We start from the raw sequence: 18,405 nt of genomic DNA, 5'->3' as shown, positions 1-18,405 counted from the left end.
CCATTGTTTTCTTCTTGTCAATTGAATCAATCTCTTTTGCATGGTTATATTTTATTCTCACATCCAATTAATTAATTTTTATTTTCAAGTCTTACGATCTTAATTCACACGAACAATAAGGCCTTTCGAGTCTCTTGGGAAAACGATACTTGGACTTACCATTTATTATTACTTGATACGATTTGGTACGCTTTCCAATCCGTTAACAACGTCATTGGCATAGACGTCGGTTTCGGATGTGACGTTAAAACTCCAAAATAACCGACGTCTAAAGCCCTTTATGCACTAGTGATTTATATTACTTGATACGATTCAGTACAGTTGCCGGAGTCTTAGCAACTCTTTACCAAACCCTTAATAGGGTTATCTATGCCATTTAAGAATATAGAGGTTTTCTGAGGAAGTTCTTAAGTGATAGTGTTGCTAGAATCAAGCCTTGTGAATAGGATAAGCTCATGCTTAGTGTGTCTAAGGTCGAAGCGGTTCTCTTCAAGTTGATTGAGCAGGTTCTTCCGTTCATTTGTCGAAGGAAGGTGTTTTCTATTCTTTGCTTAACGTGATTATCTGATTGTAATATGCATCACATTTTATAGTCAAATAGTTAATCACTATTTATAGTGATTAACAATTGGACGTAGAATCTTTTGATTCAAACAAGTATAAAAATCTTTGTGTTGATTTTCTTGAACCCTTACTTTTTAGCATATAAAATGTTTGCTAAAGGTCTTAAAAGAAAATCAAGAAGTTAAAAAGAACCATTTTAACTTGGTTATTGACCGTAACACGCTTTCCAGTATTAACAATCGCTCTTCAATCGTATTTTATTCCACTGCACAATACTGATTGTTCCAACAATGAATTGGTTTCTTATCGCTCATAATACCTTTAATAATTTTCCCATAAAATATAAATTCCTTGATAACAAGTGAATTTTATACTGCTTCGGATCACACGGATCCTATGTCTAGTTGTTAATCTCAAACGAGAATTAACACTTCACTATCACAAAACAACAAACTATCAAAATCACAAAGAAAATAAAACAGTTTGAGGTTAGAGCACCTCTCTTGGTACCCCAAGAGATGAAACTCACTTCCCTTGAAACCCACAAGGGATGAACACCTCCTCCGAATGCTTCACGAAGGATGAACACCTCCTTTGAATCTTCACAAAGGATGACATGCTTTAACTCAACAATAACAACAATATTCAATCATAACTCCCGTGAAAGTTCTCGCTCTATGGCAACACCAAGTTCGCAAAGCCAAAGCACAAGGGTTACACAAACCCTAGAACAGTTATCATAGTACACAATAGATAAGAATTTCAAATACAACATATTTCGTATTTTAGAATGAGAGTCTCAATCTAACTTTTATAGATCTCACTCAAGGATACCTCCAAAAATGCGTTGTTATTTAATTAACGTATCATAATCGATTTTCCATTTATGGTAATAAATTATGCATTTAATGCATGCACAACAGTCAAAAACTTGCTTAAAAATTCTCATAATTGCTCGTGATAATGGATTATGGCAAGTCATAATTGATTACTGATAATCGATTATTTATAAGTTGATAATCTATTATCTTGAGTATAAAATAAGGTTTTCCGATTCAAAACGAATTTTAACACAACCTAAGGCAAACAATACATAGAATCAAAGATAAATCACATCTTATACATAAATCTACTAAATTACTAACATAAAACAAGTATTCATGAAAATCATCTTACAACAAGAGCACTTGAAACTTGACTTTGACACATCATCAAAACTTTTTCTCTTCAACTTTATGCTAACAATTCGGTCTTTTTGTAGTAGGCCCTCATAAAAGTACACTAAAGAGTCCTACATTTGATGGTTTGGGCATTTGAGGCACAAATAGTTGAATCTTTCCCAATATTGGGCTAAACCCTCATCTTACCCTTATTCAATTGTACATGTTTGCTTCCAAAAATAGGACACCTTCGAGGCAAGAAAAAATTTGTTTATGAACCTCAGCTACATTTCTTACTAACTTCTAAAAGTTTGTTGTTGATAGATTATCCAATACCTAGCAACATCATTTAGCGACAACGGAAATGCCTTCATCATTACTAATTCCTCAAGTAATTTAGGTAGTTTCATGGATGAGTTTAGAAGAATGAATTCCATGAAATGTTGGTGCGGATCTACATGCTCAAATCCATAGAATTTTGGCAGCATCTTTATAAACCCTACTTCCAACTTAAATCTGGGTATATTTTGTGCTTAAGGTTAGTGAGTGCACATTAGCTACTGACCCATCTCTTGGTTAGCAAACTCTTTTAGAGATTTCTCCATTGATGAAGCTATGTTATCCTGCCTAGATCCACAATACAGAGATTCCTACAACTACTTGTCCAATGGGGCTTTGATTCAAGCTATTTCTCTATTCCTAAATTGTGTATAGAATCTGTCTTAACCTGAACTTCAACTTCAGAAAAGGATTAGACCAAGCAATACAAGAATAACATGAAAAAACAATAATTTACAGTTTTTAAAATCTAACCTAATTTTAGGAATTTACAATCCAATTGAAACTAAACAAAAAATATACAAGAAAATGAAGAAAAAAAATGGGGTGTTAACAAGGAGCTCAACCTAGAAGAAGTTGGCCTGGAGAGCTCGACCTTTATAAGAGCTATGTCCGTAGAAGGTCTTTCAGTCTCTCTCTTATTATTAAGAAATTCATAATCTTTATGCTTACTAATTTCTTTCTTCTTGTAGGAGCAGTGTCCTCCCTTTTTCAAATTCAAGATGGTGTTCCTTCCGCTGCTCGACAAGCCTTTAAGCTTTTCGTTCTTGCTACCACTTTTGATATCTTTTTCTCGTAGGAGTTGGCTCATTATTTACATTGGGTTGGGTTTTCTCAAACTTATGATATCTACATGTTTGTTGATATGCCCATGAGAAAGTGATCCCATGTGCTTCTGGACTTTTCTGTTTTAGTTTTTATTTGTATATTCATCTTGGTGTTGATATTGCCCTAATTTAGTATTTCAGTTTAACTGCTTGCCCTGATTTATCAAATTAAGCAACTTAGATCCTAGTTGATCATAAGTACACAACTTTGGTCATTTTTTTATTCCTCTATTGCATCCTAGTTGGTGTAATATTACTTACCTTACCACATAATAAAACCATAAGATGTAAAAGTATATTATAATCATAAGTTACCTTACCACGTGATGGAATCTGTTTTGAGAACAAAATGAAGATCCATGAAGGGAGTATCAACTTAAACTAAGGTTAAGAGATTGGAAGAAGAAGAAGGACTTTCAAGCTTTTTCTTACTTTCCTTTAAGCCTTAGAAGACATTGGACCTCTCATTAAGAGCCATGGTCAAAGAAGATGGAGAAGAAAATGGAGCTTCAAGGATCCTACTCTTGTGGAGGATCACATTTTGGTCTTCTTCTTTATCTAAAACCACCTTTTGTAAATATGTAATATAGCTCATTTTTAGGCCTTGTATTTGGCCAAGACACTTTGCTTAGATTTGTTTAGAATGTTTGATGGCTTTAAGAGTTAAAAATGGGTTTTGGAAGGAGTTAGATGCAAGGAGCCTTTTGCATTAAATGCTTTGACTAAATTAGTTACAAAGCATAAGGCTCCTCACATTTAATGTTTAGGATCCTCATTTAATGCTTAGGCTCCTCATTTAATGATGAGGCTCCTCATTAAATGATGGAGAGGCTCCAAAATATTCCATGTACTCTAGCCTTCTCCTTCACTTATAAAAGGAGGGTACCCTTTTGTAATCCTTAGAACTATTTTGAATGCTAGAGTTTCTTTGCCAAAATTGCAAGTCTCCTTCTCCTTAGTTCTCACTATAAGAAATGTCTTTCTCTATACTTCTTCTTACCTTCTCCTTCATGGTTGGCCTCACCTCCTAGAAGGACTCCTCCCTAGACCATCCAACACCATCAACCACATTTCTTCATCTTGAAAAGCTTCTGCAACATTCATCATCTCACATGGGGCCATCCTTTGAAGAGCTTCATCAACACACCTTAGAGAGCCTCTCTTGTTGAAGAAGCATCATCAAAGCAACCTCCATCACCACATATTAAGTATAAGTGTCTGCATAAAAGTTTCAACATTACTGATTGACTAGGCTTTTGATTATCTAGCACAACGAGATTTAAAATATAATCTCTGCCCGTCAATCTAGAATGTTCCAAAATTGCAACTGATTTCTGGCCTATAGGTTTGGAATGTGATTGTGATATTACAAGGTAAGAACTTTAAGATTATGTTGTTCTTAAGAAGTTGGCATGAATGACATCAATTCTTTTGTTCCCGAGATATATTATTCCAATTACTCAAGCAAGCGAAATAATGTATTGTTCCTCTTAAATTTAAGGCCACATACTATTTATTGTTATTTTGCATCTTAGCTACATTATTTACTAGTTTTTTTCCCTCTCGAGAAAAAAAAAAGTGAAATATAGGAAAAATGTTTGAATGGGTAGTACTTAAAAATATATGTGAATGACAGATCCCTATTATATATCGTGATACATAATGCAACCTAGTTTTTACAGTTCATTAATTAATTTTTTTAAGATAAGTGTTATATGTTTGTTTGTTGCTCTCTTTTTGTTGTTACTAGATTGGGAACAAGGGAATCATTATTGTAGGCAAACATTGTACATCTTTAATAGATCTTAGCATTCGATTCTATGACAAGTAAGTAAAATGTATTAGAAGTGAGGCTAATAGTACTTTAAGCACTTTAATTATTACTTGTACTCTTCTCATATCTACTATACGATAAAGTTTGTTCGATAAATTGTATTAGCAGGTAATTTGTATTGTTCTTTGTATTATTACTAGGTTTATCATCAATTTATAGTAATTGAGCAACATCAGAATTGTTATGCTATCTCTAAAAAAAATTTGTTTACTACATAATTTTTTCAATTGACATTTTATTATGTTATCCTAGTTTGACTCGACTTTATGAATATATTATGAAGGTATACATTTCTTATCTTGAAATGTTACAAATAATATTGTTCAACTGTAAAATTTATGAATTATTTCTTCATGTTTCAGGAATTTGTGCAGGCTGAAGACTCAAAAAGTTTTGAGAGAAGTTTACCTTTGATAGATGAGAGCTTAGATTTTAGGGGCCTTTATTTGTATGATGAGGATTTTCGGTTCATTATATGGTTTGGTATGGTGATTTCATTGGACATAGGCAAAAATTTACTTGGGCCTGACTTTGTCGAAGGTATTGTGTATTCCTAACATACAAAATAGGTTCAAAGTTTCAAGGCAAAGGAGAATTTATTATAGGTTGTCACGTTGAGTAGCTAGATTTTAAATTGGTGCTAGTTGTTTTTTTTTTCCTATTTAAGTTAAATCGTTACATGTTCTTTCTCTTGTCCCACCCGACATGTACAATTTTAACTCATAAGTTATTTTAATGTTGATCTTGAATGCATGTAGTAAAATGACATTGAACCATGTGGTATACCTCATCTTATGGAATAAGGTTTTTGTTGTAGTTTATCTTATATGTCCATTTTATCTTTCGTATTTTTATGTATTTTTATGTTACAATAGAAAAAGGCATATTGTATGTTGATATGGAATTGTAATAATATTAATTGAGTAGTTTATTGAATTGTTGGTGGACCATGAACTTTCATGTTATTTTGCTTTGAATTAGTCACGAAATGATTTGTAATTAGAAACCTACCAAAAGCTATTCTGGTTAAGTGTTAAATAGCTAGATATTAGGTAGTAGAGGCATGATTGAAAACCAGTAATTATGTTGTTTAAAAATCTAAAATTAATTTAGATGATTTGGCTTTTGAATGAAATCAATGTTAATCACTCCACTTGGATAACAAAACCTTATGTGTCAGTCTAAATTGATTAAGGTTCCCTTAGATAGGAAGTGATTGTTGAAAATGGTTAGGGTACGTTGCATGAGGTAGTGGTAAAAGGGTATATATATTGTCATATTATAATTTATCCAGATTTAAGAAAAACCTTATTTTTGACTTGTTGTAATCGTAAATTTTTGGTTCACTACAATGTGAATTTCCTTACTTAATACTCATATATCCATGAAACTTGTTGAATGAGAAAAACTATTGCCAAGAAAGCTTGATCTATTACAGTTGCTGATTTTAACTTGTATATAATATTAAACCACATTTACCATGTAATTCACTAAGTTGCACTATAGTGGACTAAAAATATCATTGGTTGACTATAGTCCGTGTAATTTTATACTCTTTAAAACTACATTTAATAGAAAAAAATGAGACGAATATAGTCAACCAAAAAGCAATAATGATATTAAGTCAAAAATAAAAATCAAATCCCGCATATTTGCGGAGGAAAGAGAAGCCAAGCAAGCTCATTTTCTTTCTCTGACATCTTAGACATAGCACAATCACAAGCTCCACTCTAGGGTTTCGCTCTTTACGTTCTCTTCACCACTGACTCGTGAGTCTTCTCTCAAACTTAGTATGTTTTTACCTTTCCACTTCTTATTTAGGGTTTAAATCCTCTCCTGTAATTTCAATTTGGAACTTGCTTGAAACCTAATTTATGTTGTTTTTCTCTGTTTTCCTAGCCTCAGTGCTTGAATTTGAATGTGGGATATTGGACCTTTTTTTTCTTTTCTTTTTTATGTACGTTAGGATCAATAGTGTTATCAATGTCGTTTACGCGAAAACTACCGGTTAGTAAAACAGAAAAGGAAGCTAGAAAATGGAATTGTACTTGCGTAGCCTTTATTTAACATGAAGTATGATACCAGCCAGATAAATAACTATTGCCAGTTAGAGAAAAAAAAAACTTGGAAGGAGAGAAAATACATAGGAGAGTACTAATGATATCTATGCTCTTCTTCTCCCTCTTACAGTACTATTAATCATTCTTCTAGTGCTGTGGAGTAAGTAACTTCCTCATGTGGTTATTTTTGCGCTAGCCTCTATGGTTACTATCTTTGTGAGGCAATATGACAGTATCCTAGTTAGCGACTCAGCCTTTTGGCATTGAAAGAACTTTGGAGACATGAGAGTGGGGAATCATTATTGTTTCGGTGACAGTTTATTCTTAAGTCTTAATAGCTTATCTTTTCTTAACGAGGAATCACTAAAGCTATGCTTTGATTTAGACTAAAAATGCATAAGAAAGGCCTTTCTATCATTGCATCTTCTTGTGTTGGACTATCTGCTTGGTTGTCTCTTCCATTTTATAATGAGCATTCTACATGTTGTACCATTACATCTTTATTTCGTATGGAAATTAATTTCGTATGCTATACTTGCCTAAAATATGTTTGATTGATGTTATTGGAAAGAGACTTATTGGGTCAATGCTACATGTTGTACCATTACATCTTCAGATCCTTTTTTCTATCCCCGAAGCAGGAGTCTTTTTTAGGCGTTCACCCATAGAATTAACTGGATTACGAAAATGACAAAATTCAGAAAGCTGGGTCGACCCACCGGTCACCGGATGTCCATGCTGAGGTTAATTAGTTTGTTAGTTAACACTTTCAATTCAGTTCATTCTTTGATATATTGGTTTGCAAAGATGCTGAGTCCTGGCCGGCTTTCCATTTATATAGAACCATGGTTTCCCAGTTGGTGAAACACGAGCGTATCGAAACTACTGTGGCCAAGGTACCATTTCAAGTGACATCGTTTACCAGTTTCTTCAATCTCACATTTTATTTCATGTAATATGGTTGTGTTCAGGCCAAAGAGATCAGACGACTCGCAGATAATATGGTTCAGCTTGGAAAGGAGGTTTGTGTGCTATTCTTCATTGATTATTTCTGATTTATTTTGGGTTTGGTTAATTTAATTTGCGCTGTAATTTTTTGTGTAGCTTTTGGTTGATCTGTCTTCGAACATTACTTTAAAAACAGGGATGAATCTATTAAGGGGTTGGTTGATGCGTGGAATTTGGAAATACGATTATCTTTTGATTGTTCTATTTGTACTTGGTGTTCCAATTTGTACTTGGTGTTCTTACCTCCGAATTCATTTCAAAATTTATTGGAGGTCTATATTTTTTAATTTAGGCGAAGTTAGGCTGTCTCAGTTTTTCTTGTTTGCACCTTTTCCACCTCTATCAGGGCATATGGCAAGTTGGGGTTAGGGGAGGGAATTTCGTATTGTGAACTGTGAACTAAATTTGTCCCTATATATGAGACACGTAAGACATAATCATCTTCTCTCTTCTTTGTAAGAATTATGGGTCATTCTATGGGGGGGGGGGGGGGGAATAAACTCTTTGTCAGGGTAATCATTTGACTTTTTTCATTTAGCTTTTTTTCTGGGTTTGGCCTATAGTTTATATTATAAATTGTTTTAGGGATCCCAATGTGCTGCAAGTCGCGCTGCTAGTTTTGTGCGAGGAGATGATGTCCTTCACAAGCTGTTTACAGAGCTGGCTTATCGATACAAGTAAGGAATGAACCTGATATAGTTTCAGTTCTCATTTATGGTAGATAGTTGTAAAACTGACCAGAGATTATGTTGTGCAGGGATAGAGCTGGAGGATACACCAGATTGCTTCGAACTCGAATTCGAGTGGGTGATGCCGCACCAATGGCCTATATTGAGTGAGTACATTTTTATATTACTTGAGAATTAGGATAATTCTAGAGACAATATAATTATAATAATTAGAGTAATCCTAAATACAATATAATCGTGATAATTAGAGTAATCTTAGACAATATAATTATGCTAAAATAGGATAAATATCCTAACAATATTCTAGTTTTACATTCATTTTGGGTTTATTTGGGTAACCTCGCTTAATTTCACCGAAGAAGTGTTTCTTTGCTCATTGTTCTTGCTGTTGCCTGTCTGCCATACAGTGTTGTCATAGTTCAATCCTTTAAATGTTCCTAGTTGCTTAAGAATTAGGAGGTTGAGAATGAAACGACATATTCAAAACATTCTATGATTTGAAACAGGTTTATTGACAGAGAAAATGAGCTTAGGCAAGCAAAGCCACCAACTCCTCAGCCACCACAGAGAGCACCCCTAGACCCCTGGGCACGTTCTCGTCTCAGTAGACAATTTGCTCCTCCTAAAGAGGGAAAATCTGGATCTGATTTGTGATTCTATAGAAAGTAATGCAGATACTATGTTTTTCCCAACATAGCATGGCATATCAAAATTTTGGTCTTGCTTATTTAATTTATCTTCGAATGGTTTGAAAAAAAAAAAGTATTCTCTTACTACTAGAGAAAATGTTCATCGCTATGTAAAAATAATTCAACCAAATCTATAATTGACAAAAGAAAAGGAAAATATCAGAACACTTTTATCTTTCTGAAGTTTGATGCCTGAGTTTGATTATATTTTTAGTTGGAACTTGATAGCTTTATTGTATTCTTCGAAAGAATGAATTTTTATTTTGCCTTACAAGGGAAAAAAAGGGTTTAATGAATCGACTTGCCCTTGAAAACTCAAAGAAAAATCTGATCCCCCCTCTTTTGGTATCTTGAGCCTAAATCAATAACTTGTTACGCAACCTCGTGATCCCCCTTATTTTGCGAAGAGGATCATTGCAAGTCCATTCCAGTGTTGTACATCCGAATAATTGAATTGTTACGTTTGGCAGTTGAAAATCCCACAGCAGATGTGGTGCTCTGTTTGCTTATGGAGTTTCCATAAAATCCTAACTGCCCTGCATGGCGGGTATCGCCTGCAGTTGCGAACGATTGTCAAATAGGAAAAGAGAAAGCTTGCATGCTCAGGAACACAAAGATAAGCTGTTTGCTTTCCTGAGGGTAAAAAAAATCTATTAATAACCTTTGAACGATTGAGCCTTATTATTGTGCTCAAGCCACGTAATATAAGCGTATGTAAAATTAGAATCCGTAAGTAAAATAACCAGTCCTATCATTATATACATCTGTAAAGATAAGTCCCTAAAATACTGTAACGAGTTTGATGTTACAACTCTAAAACGTAAGCTTTGTAAGAGCACATGATATTTTAGGTTCAGAGGGAAGGGACAACCCTGTCATTCTCGTGCACCACGCATAATTATGGGATAAAAAGTAGCTTCTTCCTATATTTCCTCTCTTTTGTCGATACAAACTTCCAGTTATAATCTGCAGGTAGTGAAGAGGACAGTTTTCAAAGTGGTCCCTTCTTAAGATGTCAACACGCAACAATTCTGAACAGCGTAAAGCAAATGGATATAACTAGGATGCACAAAATCTGCTTCGCTTTGTCATGATCCACAAGCGTGCAAGAATATAAGCTGTAGCATTGAGTTCTTTATTGCTTTGCTTGCAATACAGTACACATACTGCCTCACGTCTTCATTTTGGTTATCCCGTACAGTCTCAGTGGGGGATTATAAAGAATTCTATATTCGTTATTGGCTTTATACATTTATATTATTTATCGTAATTGTAATGCATGGACGGCAATAGCAGGCATACGTAGCGATGGGTGCAAGGCTTCCTTGTTACTATAGCAAGTCTTCCCCAAGCAAGCCTCTTCGGTTATAACTCTGCCACCTGTTCTGCCTTCTGCTTTACCATATACATATATACTTTCGACCCTTTAAGTTATTCACAACATTGAATCTGCTACTAACCCTTTTTGAATGAAAGTCTTCACAATACTGTTTACCCATAAAAAAATATTTATTTTTTCTGACTCTTGAAAAAGGTGTGAAATTGGAGTGGAGAAGAAAGAGATTGAAATAACAGGAAAAAAAATAAAGAAAAGAAAAATGTTGAGTGATGTTAATAAAAAAGAAAGAGTAAGTTTAAAATGAATGTTCATGTAAATTATCACTAATGTTCTCTTCCGTCTTTTCTTTTATAAGAAACAAGTTATATAATACTATATTTCAGTAATAGTTTCAAATTTGGAGATTAAGCAAACTCTGAGAATCATTTGTAAGTTAAAGCATAGTTTTTTTGGGTGTAATAATTAAAAAGTGGATAGATAAGTGACATTTACTGTGACTATAGAAACTAAGCGAAGGGTGAAATAAGATGAAAATTGTTTACATAAAGTGTTTGTGTTAAGTGCAAAGACTAAGACCCATAGATGTAAAACAAAACCTTGGGGCAAAAGGGAACAGGGGAGGTCAACTGGTGCAATGTTCCTTTTCTTATCAATAACAAGTCTTTTCAATTAATTAACCTTTTCATTGCCGTTTTGACGAATTTTTGCTGTGCCACGACGACCATGGGTTTGGTGAAATAGTCTATGAAAGGACACCTAAACAAATGTCAACAATCTGAAGGACTATTTAATTATAATTGCGTTATAAGAATGAAAAGGGAAAATAATAATAAACTCGTGTCATGTGTTGTTGTCGTGGCAGCTGATTAGGTGTTTGATGTTGCCACCCTATTTCTTCAAACGCAGATGAACTTTTCATTTCTATGAAACATTAAGAGAAAATTTAATGACGATAAGAGCGTTTACCTACTAGGGTTATGCATTTAACTACGCTATTTTTAAGAAAACAGATAATTAGGGAGGAAATGCAAACCCTAATAACCATGTAGAAGGAAGGACATAAAAGTAAAAGTGTTAAGAATAGTCTTAGGTTAAAGGCATTTTTACCAATATTGATAGAAAGTAGGAAAATTAGGTTTTCCTATTTGACTTGGGATTGGGACATGTGGTACCTTTACTCTAAATCCAATGAACAATTGTTTTCACTAACCTAATCATCCCTATCAATCAAGTATCAACAACTCTCATTAAAGCGACCATTTTTGTTTCTGGGTTTTTATTATCTTCTCTTCCTTTTAATAAATGCCTTCAATAACACAATTCCAACTTAACCATGAACCAATTACTTGAAAGCTTTGATAATCCAAAAGACTAATGCAATAATAAACTACTCTCTCTTTTCATTATGGAAATACCAAAATACTTTTGCATAGGCATATATCTTAATTATTAAATAAATATTAATTGCTGAGAATAATTTTGAGAAAAATTTAATTGCCTTTTGTACTTGAAAGGAGTTAAAACTTTAAAGATCTAAAAGCCATTTCCATTGAAGCCATCCATTCTTTTCTAACTATTTACTTCCATTGTCAATCAAGTGCTACAATGGCATGTCTCCTTTGTATTATAGTGGCTCGTCAACTAGAAATTCATAGTTTTATATATATAACTAGAAATTAATTAATAGTAGATAGCTTATAAAAAAAATAGTTGATATTACGTCACCAGGCGTGTAAAATAAATACATTTGCTTAAATTAAAAAAATCCCATCTCTTGATATTACTTTTTTCGTTAAATTTTATATAAATGGATCTAATTTAGTATATAAGAAAAAAAAATATTTTTCTTCTTTTGTAAATATTAATAAGAGAAAAAAATTATCATACATGAAAAAGACACTCTTGTTGTAATTTCAGCAAACGTATTTTTGTACTGGGACACCAGCTAGGGTTTCCATATCTCAACTAAAGTAAAGGAAGTGTTATGTATAAGTGTAAATTATTTATGAAATTTATAAGGTAGAAGCATTTTCAACTCCAATGAGACTGGAGAATAGAAAAAAGGTAATAAATGAGGAGTAATGATAAAAGAAAAGAAGTAGATAGATGCAAGAGTTGGTGAGTAGCAGTTTGTGAATGAAACTGAAAGATGAAGGAAAAATTCTGAAGGACGTTACTGCCTCACTCCTTCTATATTGATTCAACCCCTCAACAATGCCGTCTATCAACTCTTACTGCTTCTTCCATTTTCCTTCTCTCTCTTCTTCACACCTCTCTTCTCTGTCTCTCTTTCTGCTTCGCAACAACAACATTGTTTGTCTTCTCAGTTCCTCTACGTTAACTTTGGTATATGACTCTCATTGTTGTGTTTTTTTTTCTTTTCCTTCTGCAGTAAATTTACCATGTACGATGTAGTCCTTGTCTTCTCCCTTCCGTGATTCTTTATTTGTACTTGTTTCATCTATGTTCATCCAAAACCAATTCAGATAAATATATAGCAACTACAAGATGAATGGTTTAGAGTCAGAACCTCTAATTTAGTTTTTTGTTAGTTGATGCAGTTTATTACTTTTTGCAGGTGAGAATAATCAGATGGTTGCATGCCCCTGTAGCTGAATAGTTTATATGAGAGGAACAATGGGTGCTTCTCCTCATTCTGTTGAAGCTAGACACCGTTTACCTGCATCCATGTGAGTTACTGTCTCTTCTTACCCTTTTTCTTCTCTGGATCAAAAGTGCTTTTTTAACATAAAAAAGATTCCCCACTAGCTTCAAAGCTCACTCCAAATAATCATGTTTTTTGCTTGGGGCCGATCATCATCATCATCATCATATTCACTGTTTTTCAAAATATATTGTTTTTCTAGCACAGCTAATTTTCAACCACAAGCTGATTTCATTTAGTTTGGTGACTGAGTTGTTCCTATTATGAATTTAGACAATTGTTTTTTTTTTTTTAAATAGTTATACGAGTAACATATAAGAGTAAGATATTAATTACTAATCATAAGTTTCATATAATTGATAAAATTATTGGATTTTATAATTATTTTTTTTATATTAACTATAGCATTGATTCAATTGACATTATACATTCTCAAATTATTGTCTTTTTTTTTTCCTGTTATATCAATATATTACGTATTGTACTTCCCTTTTCTTTTTATATTACGCATTGAGAACATTATTTTAGAACTCCAAAAATCATTTATGAACTTTTCATGTTTGCAACTGATATATCTTAAAAGGACAATGCATTTGTTCTCGTTATCAGGCATTAAGGTTAAAAAGCCATCTCTTTTTAAGTCATAACTAGGACCCATCTCTTTTTGTATTGTTTGAAGTTAAAAAGCCAACTCTTTCCTCTTCCTTTCCCGTGAGATTTGATTTTGCTGTTTTAATTTGTTTTTGCCAAGGTTAGGAGTTGTAAAACTACATATGCGTGCTTTTAGATAAACTTAATCTGTTATATCCTATATTTTCTAAAACCAGCAGTGTTTATTTTTGTGTCAAAATCATATATTAATGATGTCAGAGTGGCTGTATTTGTTTCCTAGTAACCAATTAAGGTAAACTGGTACAAAATTCATGATTGAAAGAACTGCGTGTACAAGCTCAATTTGCATGCATGCACCTAGTTGAAGTATTTTGTAGTGTTGTCAAATCTTTTCAAAGAAGAGAAAGAACCTGCGTGTAGTTAACATTATCTTCTGGAAATGAATACGACATTTGATCTCAAAATATTTCTTATTTACTGTCGAAGGAAGCTGACCAAGCAACAACCACTTCCATTATTTCATACTTTCGTGCAAAATGTGTATAGCCAAAGAAGCAGGGAGTCACTTAGGGAACTATTCCCAAGATTCACCAACTACATATATAAAACAGTATAAACAACTGGCTGATTAACACAGTTCTGTGGCTGTATACAATTTACAGAAAAAAAAAAATTCGGTTATTAGTGTTTATGAAACAAAGGAAAGAATGTTATTTACATCCTTGTTGGACACTTTACAATTTCATTTTGGTTAATTAAACTCTCCTGCACATGAATCAAATCAAATTCTTATAAAGTGGAACAATTAATCTGTTTTATACACGCTAAACTTTGAGGGTTTGCATATTTCAAAATTATGGGGAGATGTAATTTTAAATTAGCTTTAAGGATAATGTTTCCTGAAGTTTAGTATACACAAAAAGTAACTAATTTTATGCTAATTAAAAAGGTCAATAACATTATTTAATTTCATTAAACAACTTTTTCTAAAATATTTATCATTAAACCTTGTTATTATGAATAAATAGGTGCTTAAAAATAGAATTACAAAAAGGGTGTTTTGGAAATAATTTTATTAAATAAAATAAAACTAGTTATATTTGTTTATATTTAAATTCATCCTAAAAAGAAATTTTCTTTTATTAATAATTTTTAGTATAATGCTCACTGCTTGTATGGGAGAGGTCCACAAAGCTTGTAACTTTTTATATATGTTTTCTGCATTTTCCAGTGAGAAAATAATTAAGAAGGTATATATGAGCTGTTTCAATCTGACAATGCCATTTTGAGTTCTTTAATAGATCATATCTGTAGTAGGCCCGAAAATGAACCAGTCATGCTTGCGTAGAGATTAAGAATGATGAATGATGAACGATGATGATCAACTTAAATGAAATTTGGAACAGAATGATTACTGTGTGAGACTCATTATGTTAGATTTCACTTCATCTTATTCCTTTATTTAATCACAAACATTAAATAAGTGATTAAATTAATTGTGGTGATTCTTGGGTGTCTCTTTTTTACTTGCCTAAGAAACTATAACCATTGTGCTTTGTTACCTCATCAGGTGCAATCTATTAAGCGGTTTTAATGCTATTTTTCATGAAAAAACTGGAATGCAATTTTATTCTGCTGCAGAAACCATATCAAATAATGTCCATGGAGAAACATAACACAAAAAACATCTCATTAGAAAGCTGTCATGAAAAATCTAAGATTAGAGTTGAGGCTGAGACTGAGCAGTATATCAAACCGTCTGCAATTGTTTGATTTTGTTATATCTAATGAAGTTGTGGTGAATGATGAGTTGGTGCAGCGAAGATTTATACAAACGTAGATTGCCAAGAAGCAAAGCAAAAGATGCAGACAAGCCTTTCCATTTATCAGTCCAAGATAGAAGCTCAAGATGCAAGTTGTCTTTCTTAAAACTCATACTATTGATAACCATAAGTGGCACTTTTGTAACACTTCTGTATTCTCCAGAGGTTTACAATACCAACCATTTATCAACCTCAGGATCTCGGTAAGTAAATCTAATTATTTTTCTTTTCTTCTTGAGCAAACAAAAACTTCAATAGCCTTTAAAAGTTTCACTATATTAAGGATAAGTTTGGTATCTCTTAAAGAGGGGAAAATAACAATTAGACTCCATCATTACATGTTTCACCTAAATGTTGTGGAATAAATAATTGAAGTTTTTCCATATTATACACTACATTTCCTCATTTCTCTACCCTTCCATTGCCTACTTAATTGTTCCAAAAATGTTAAGTTAACATCCTTGTACTTTCACTTTGTAGCAATGTAATTTACTCAATAAATAACACATACGGTGATAGTGTAAAATACTATTACGGTTTCATTGAATCACAATTTATTATTTTTCATAATAATTATAGAGAAAGACCGATTTTTTATTGATTAGCAATAATGGGGATTTCTTTTTAAATTAAATTTTTGTGGAAATAATGTTAAACTGATATAAATTACTACCTCTTACCAGATTCAACAGTTGTGATTCATATTACACAAATTTCTTATGCAACTATGCGAACTCATACCAACCTGATCTTTGAAAATGTGAAACAAACATTTTGTATACAAGAAGAAAAGAACCAAATATTCATCATTACACGAAGTAAAATTTAAGTGTTGATTTCATATCCTTTAATGGAAGTGGTGTGATGTATGAGGGTGTCTCCTAACTCTGAACAGGTGGATATGGGGTGGCTCAGATCCTCGGTACATTTCCAATGTACACACTGACTGGGATGACATACTGAATATTACGGATAAGCTGACAGGTGAAGATGAACTTCAAGGAATTGGGCTTGTAAATTTCAACAAGACCGAACAAGTCCATTGGGAACATCTTATTCCTGATGCAACACATGTTGTTCTGCCTTTGGAGTATGCGGAAAGAAATGTGACATGGGAATCCTTGTACCCGGAATGGATTGATGAGGAAGAAGAAACTGAAGTTCCTGTTTGTCCTTCTCTGCCTACTATTAGACCCCCAGGCATAAGACTTAACCTCATCGCCGTGAAGCTTCCTTGCAGGAATGGAGGGAACTGGTCCAGAGATGTTGCTCGTCTGCATCTTCAGCTTGCAGCTGCTGGCCTTGCAACCTCTTTCAAAGGCAACTACCCCGTTTATGTGCTCTTCATCACCAACTGCTTTCCAATACCAAATCTGTTTTCATGTAAAGAACTAGTTGGGCATAAAGGGAATGTGTGGTTATACAAACCAAACTTGAGTGTGTTGAGAGAAAAAGTTCAGCTTCCAGTAGGGTCTTGTGAACTTGCACTTCCAATGAGAGGCAAAGGTAAATTTTATCATGTTTTTGTCATTATCTTTTTTTATCAGGAAGATGGTACTAAAGGAATTGAATTAATTGGTAACAGAGTTGGCTTACAATGGGAATGCTCCTAGAGAAGCCTATGCAACAATTCTACACTCAGCTCATGTTTACGTTTGTGGGGCTATAGCTGCTGCACAAAGCATCCGCATGTCTGGATCAACTCGAGACTTTGTAATACTTGTTGATGAGACGATCAGTGGCTATCACAGAAGTGGTTTGGAAGCAGCAGGATGGAAAGTTAGAACAATACAAAGGATCAGGAACCCCAAAGCTGAAAAAGATGCTTACAACGAATGGAACTACAGCAAGTTCAGGCTGTGGCAATTGACAGATTATGACAAGATAATATTCATTGATGCAGATTTGCTCATACTGAGAAATATAGATTTCCTATTTGGAATGCCAGAAATCACCGCCACTGGAAACAATGCCACTCTCTTCAACTCCGGTGTTATGGTGGTTGAGCCATCAAATTGCACATTCCAGCTCCTGATGGATCACATAAACGAGATTGAGTCCTACAATGGAGGGGACCAAGGATATTTGAATGAAATATTTACATGGTGGCACAGGATACCAAGACACATGAACTTCTTGAAGCATTTTTGGATTGGTGATGAGGAAGAGAAGAAACAAATGAAGACTTTGTTGTTTGGCGCGGAGCCTCCAATTTTGTATGTCCTGCATTATCTAGGTGTGAAGCCATGGTTATGCTTCCGGGACTACGATTGCAACTGGAATGCTGATATCTTTCATGAATTTGCAAGTGATGTTGCGCATGCAAAGTGGTGGAAGGTGCATGATGCAATGCCTGAGCTTTTGCAGCAGTTTTGTCTGCTGAAATCAAAGCAGAAGGCACAGTTGGAGTGGGATCGTAGGCAGGCTGAAATAGCAAACTACACGGACGGTCATTGGCGAATAAAAGTTAAAGATAGACGCTTGAAGAAATGTATAGATAATTTGTGCAACTGGAAAAGCATGTTGCGGCACTGGGGAGAGACAAATTGGACAGATGATGAGTTTTATACTCCAACACCACCTACCATTACCACAGCATCTCTTTCGGCTTTATGAGTTACCAGTTCCCCTTTATAATTTCCTCGCTTATGTTAAAATTTCCTAGTGTTAGCAAGAAGGGATGACGGAAACATTTTTTTCCTCATACATATTTTTTCATGCATAAAAATGGTCTATTCCACGGTCTAATTCTGATCATTTAGTAACATATTGCACAATAAACCAGTTTTGCAGGAA

The 18,405-nt window shown here is 33.8% G+C and overlaps 2 protein-coding genes across 4 annotated transcripts; both read left to right on the top strand.

Moving 5' to 3' along the window:
- The first annotated feature begins 6,338 nt into the window (after nt 1-6,338).
- On the top strand, nt 6,339-9,353 carry LOC106780693 (50S ribosomal protein L17). Of its 3 annotated transcripts, none has more exons than XM_014668995.2 (7): nt 6,339-6,493; nt 7,401-7,527; nt 7,626-7,680; nt 7,756-7,806; nt 8,378-8,469; nt 8,550-8,627; nt 8,988-9,353. In XM_014668995.2, exons 2-7 carry the CDS (start codon nt 7,472-7,474, stop codon nt 9,133-9,135), a joined length of 480 nt encoding a protein of 159 aa, XP_014524481.1. In that variant the 5' UTR covers nt 6,339-6,493; nt 7,401-7,471; the 3' UTR covers nt 9,136-9,353. The 3 variants fall into 3 exon arrangements, with proteins under 3 accessions (XP_014524481.1, XP_022632803.1, XP_014524482.1); XM_022777082.1 differs by having other exon boundaries at nt 6,356-6,493; nt 7,426-7,527; XM_014668996.2 differs by having other exon boundaries at nt 6,365-6,514.
- Nucleotides 9,354-12,603: 3,250 nt separating this feature from the next.
- LOC106780720 (UDP-glucuronate:xylan alpha-glucuronosyltransferase 1) lies at nt 12,604-18,405 on the top strand. The gene is made up of 5 exons (XM_014669035.2): nt 12,604-12,855; nt 13,088-13,199; nt 15,606-15,812; nt 16,505-17,115; nt 17,195-18,405. Exons 2-5 carry the CDS (start codon nt 13,135-13,137, stop codon nt 18,223-18,225), a joined length of 1,914 nt encoding a protein of 637 aa, XP_014524521.1. The 5' UTR covers nt 12,604-12,855; nt 13,088-13,134; the 3' UTR covers nt 18,226-18,405.

The sequence above is a fragment of the Vigna radiata genome, unplaced genomic scaffold (genome assembly GCF_000741045.1).
Source record: "Vigna radiata var. radiata cultivar VC1973A unplaced genomic scaffold, Vradiata_ver6 scaffold_51, whole genome shotgun sequence".
Taxonomy (NCBI): Eukaryota; Viridiplantae; Streptophyta; class Magnoliopsida; order Fabales; family Fabaceae; genus Vigna; species Vigna radiata.
Note: the sequence above shows the minus strand (reverse complement) of the source record. Positions and strands in the feature narration are given on the sequence as shown.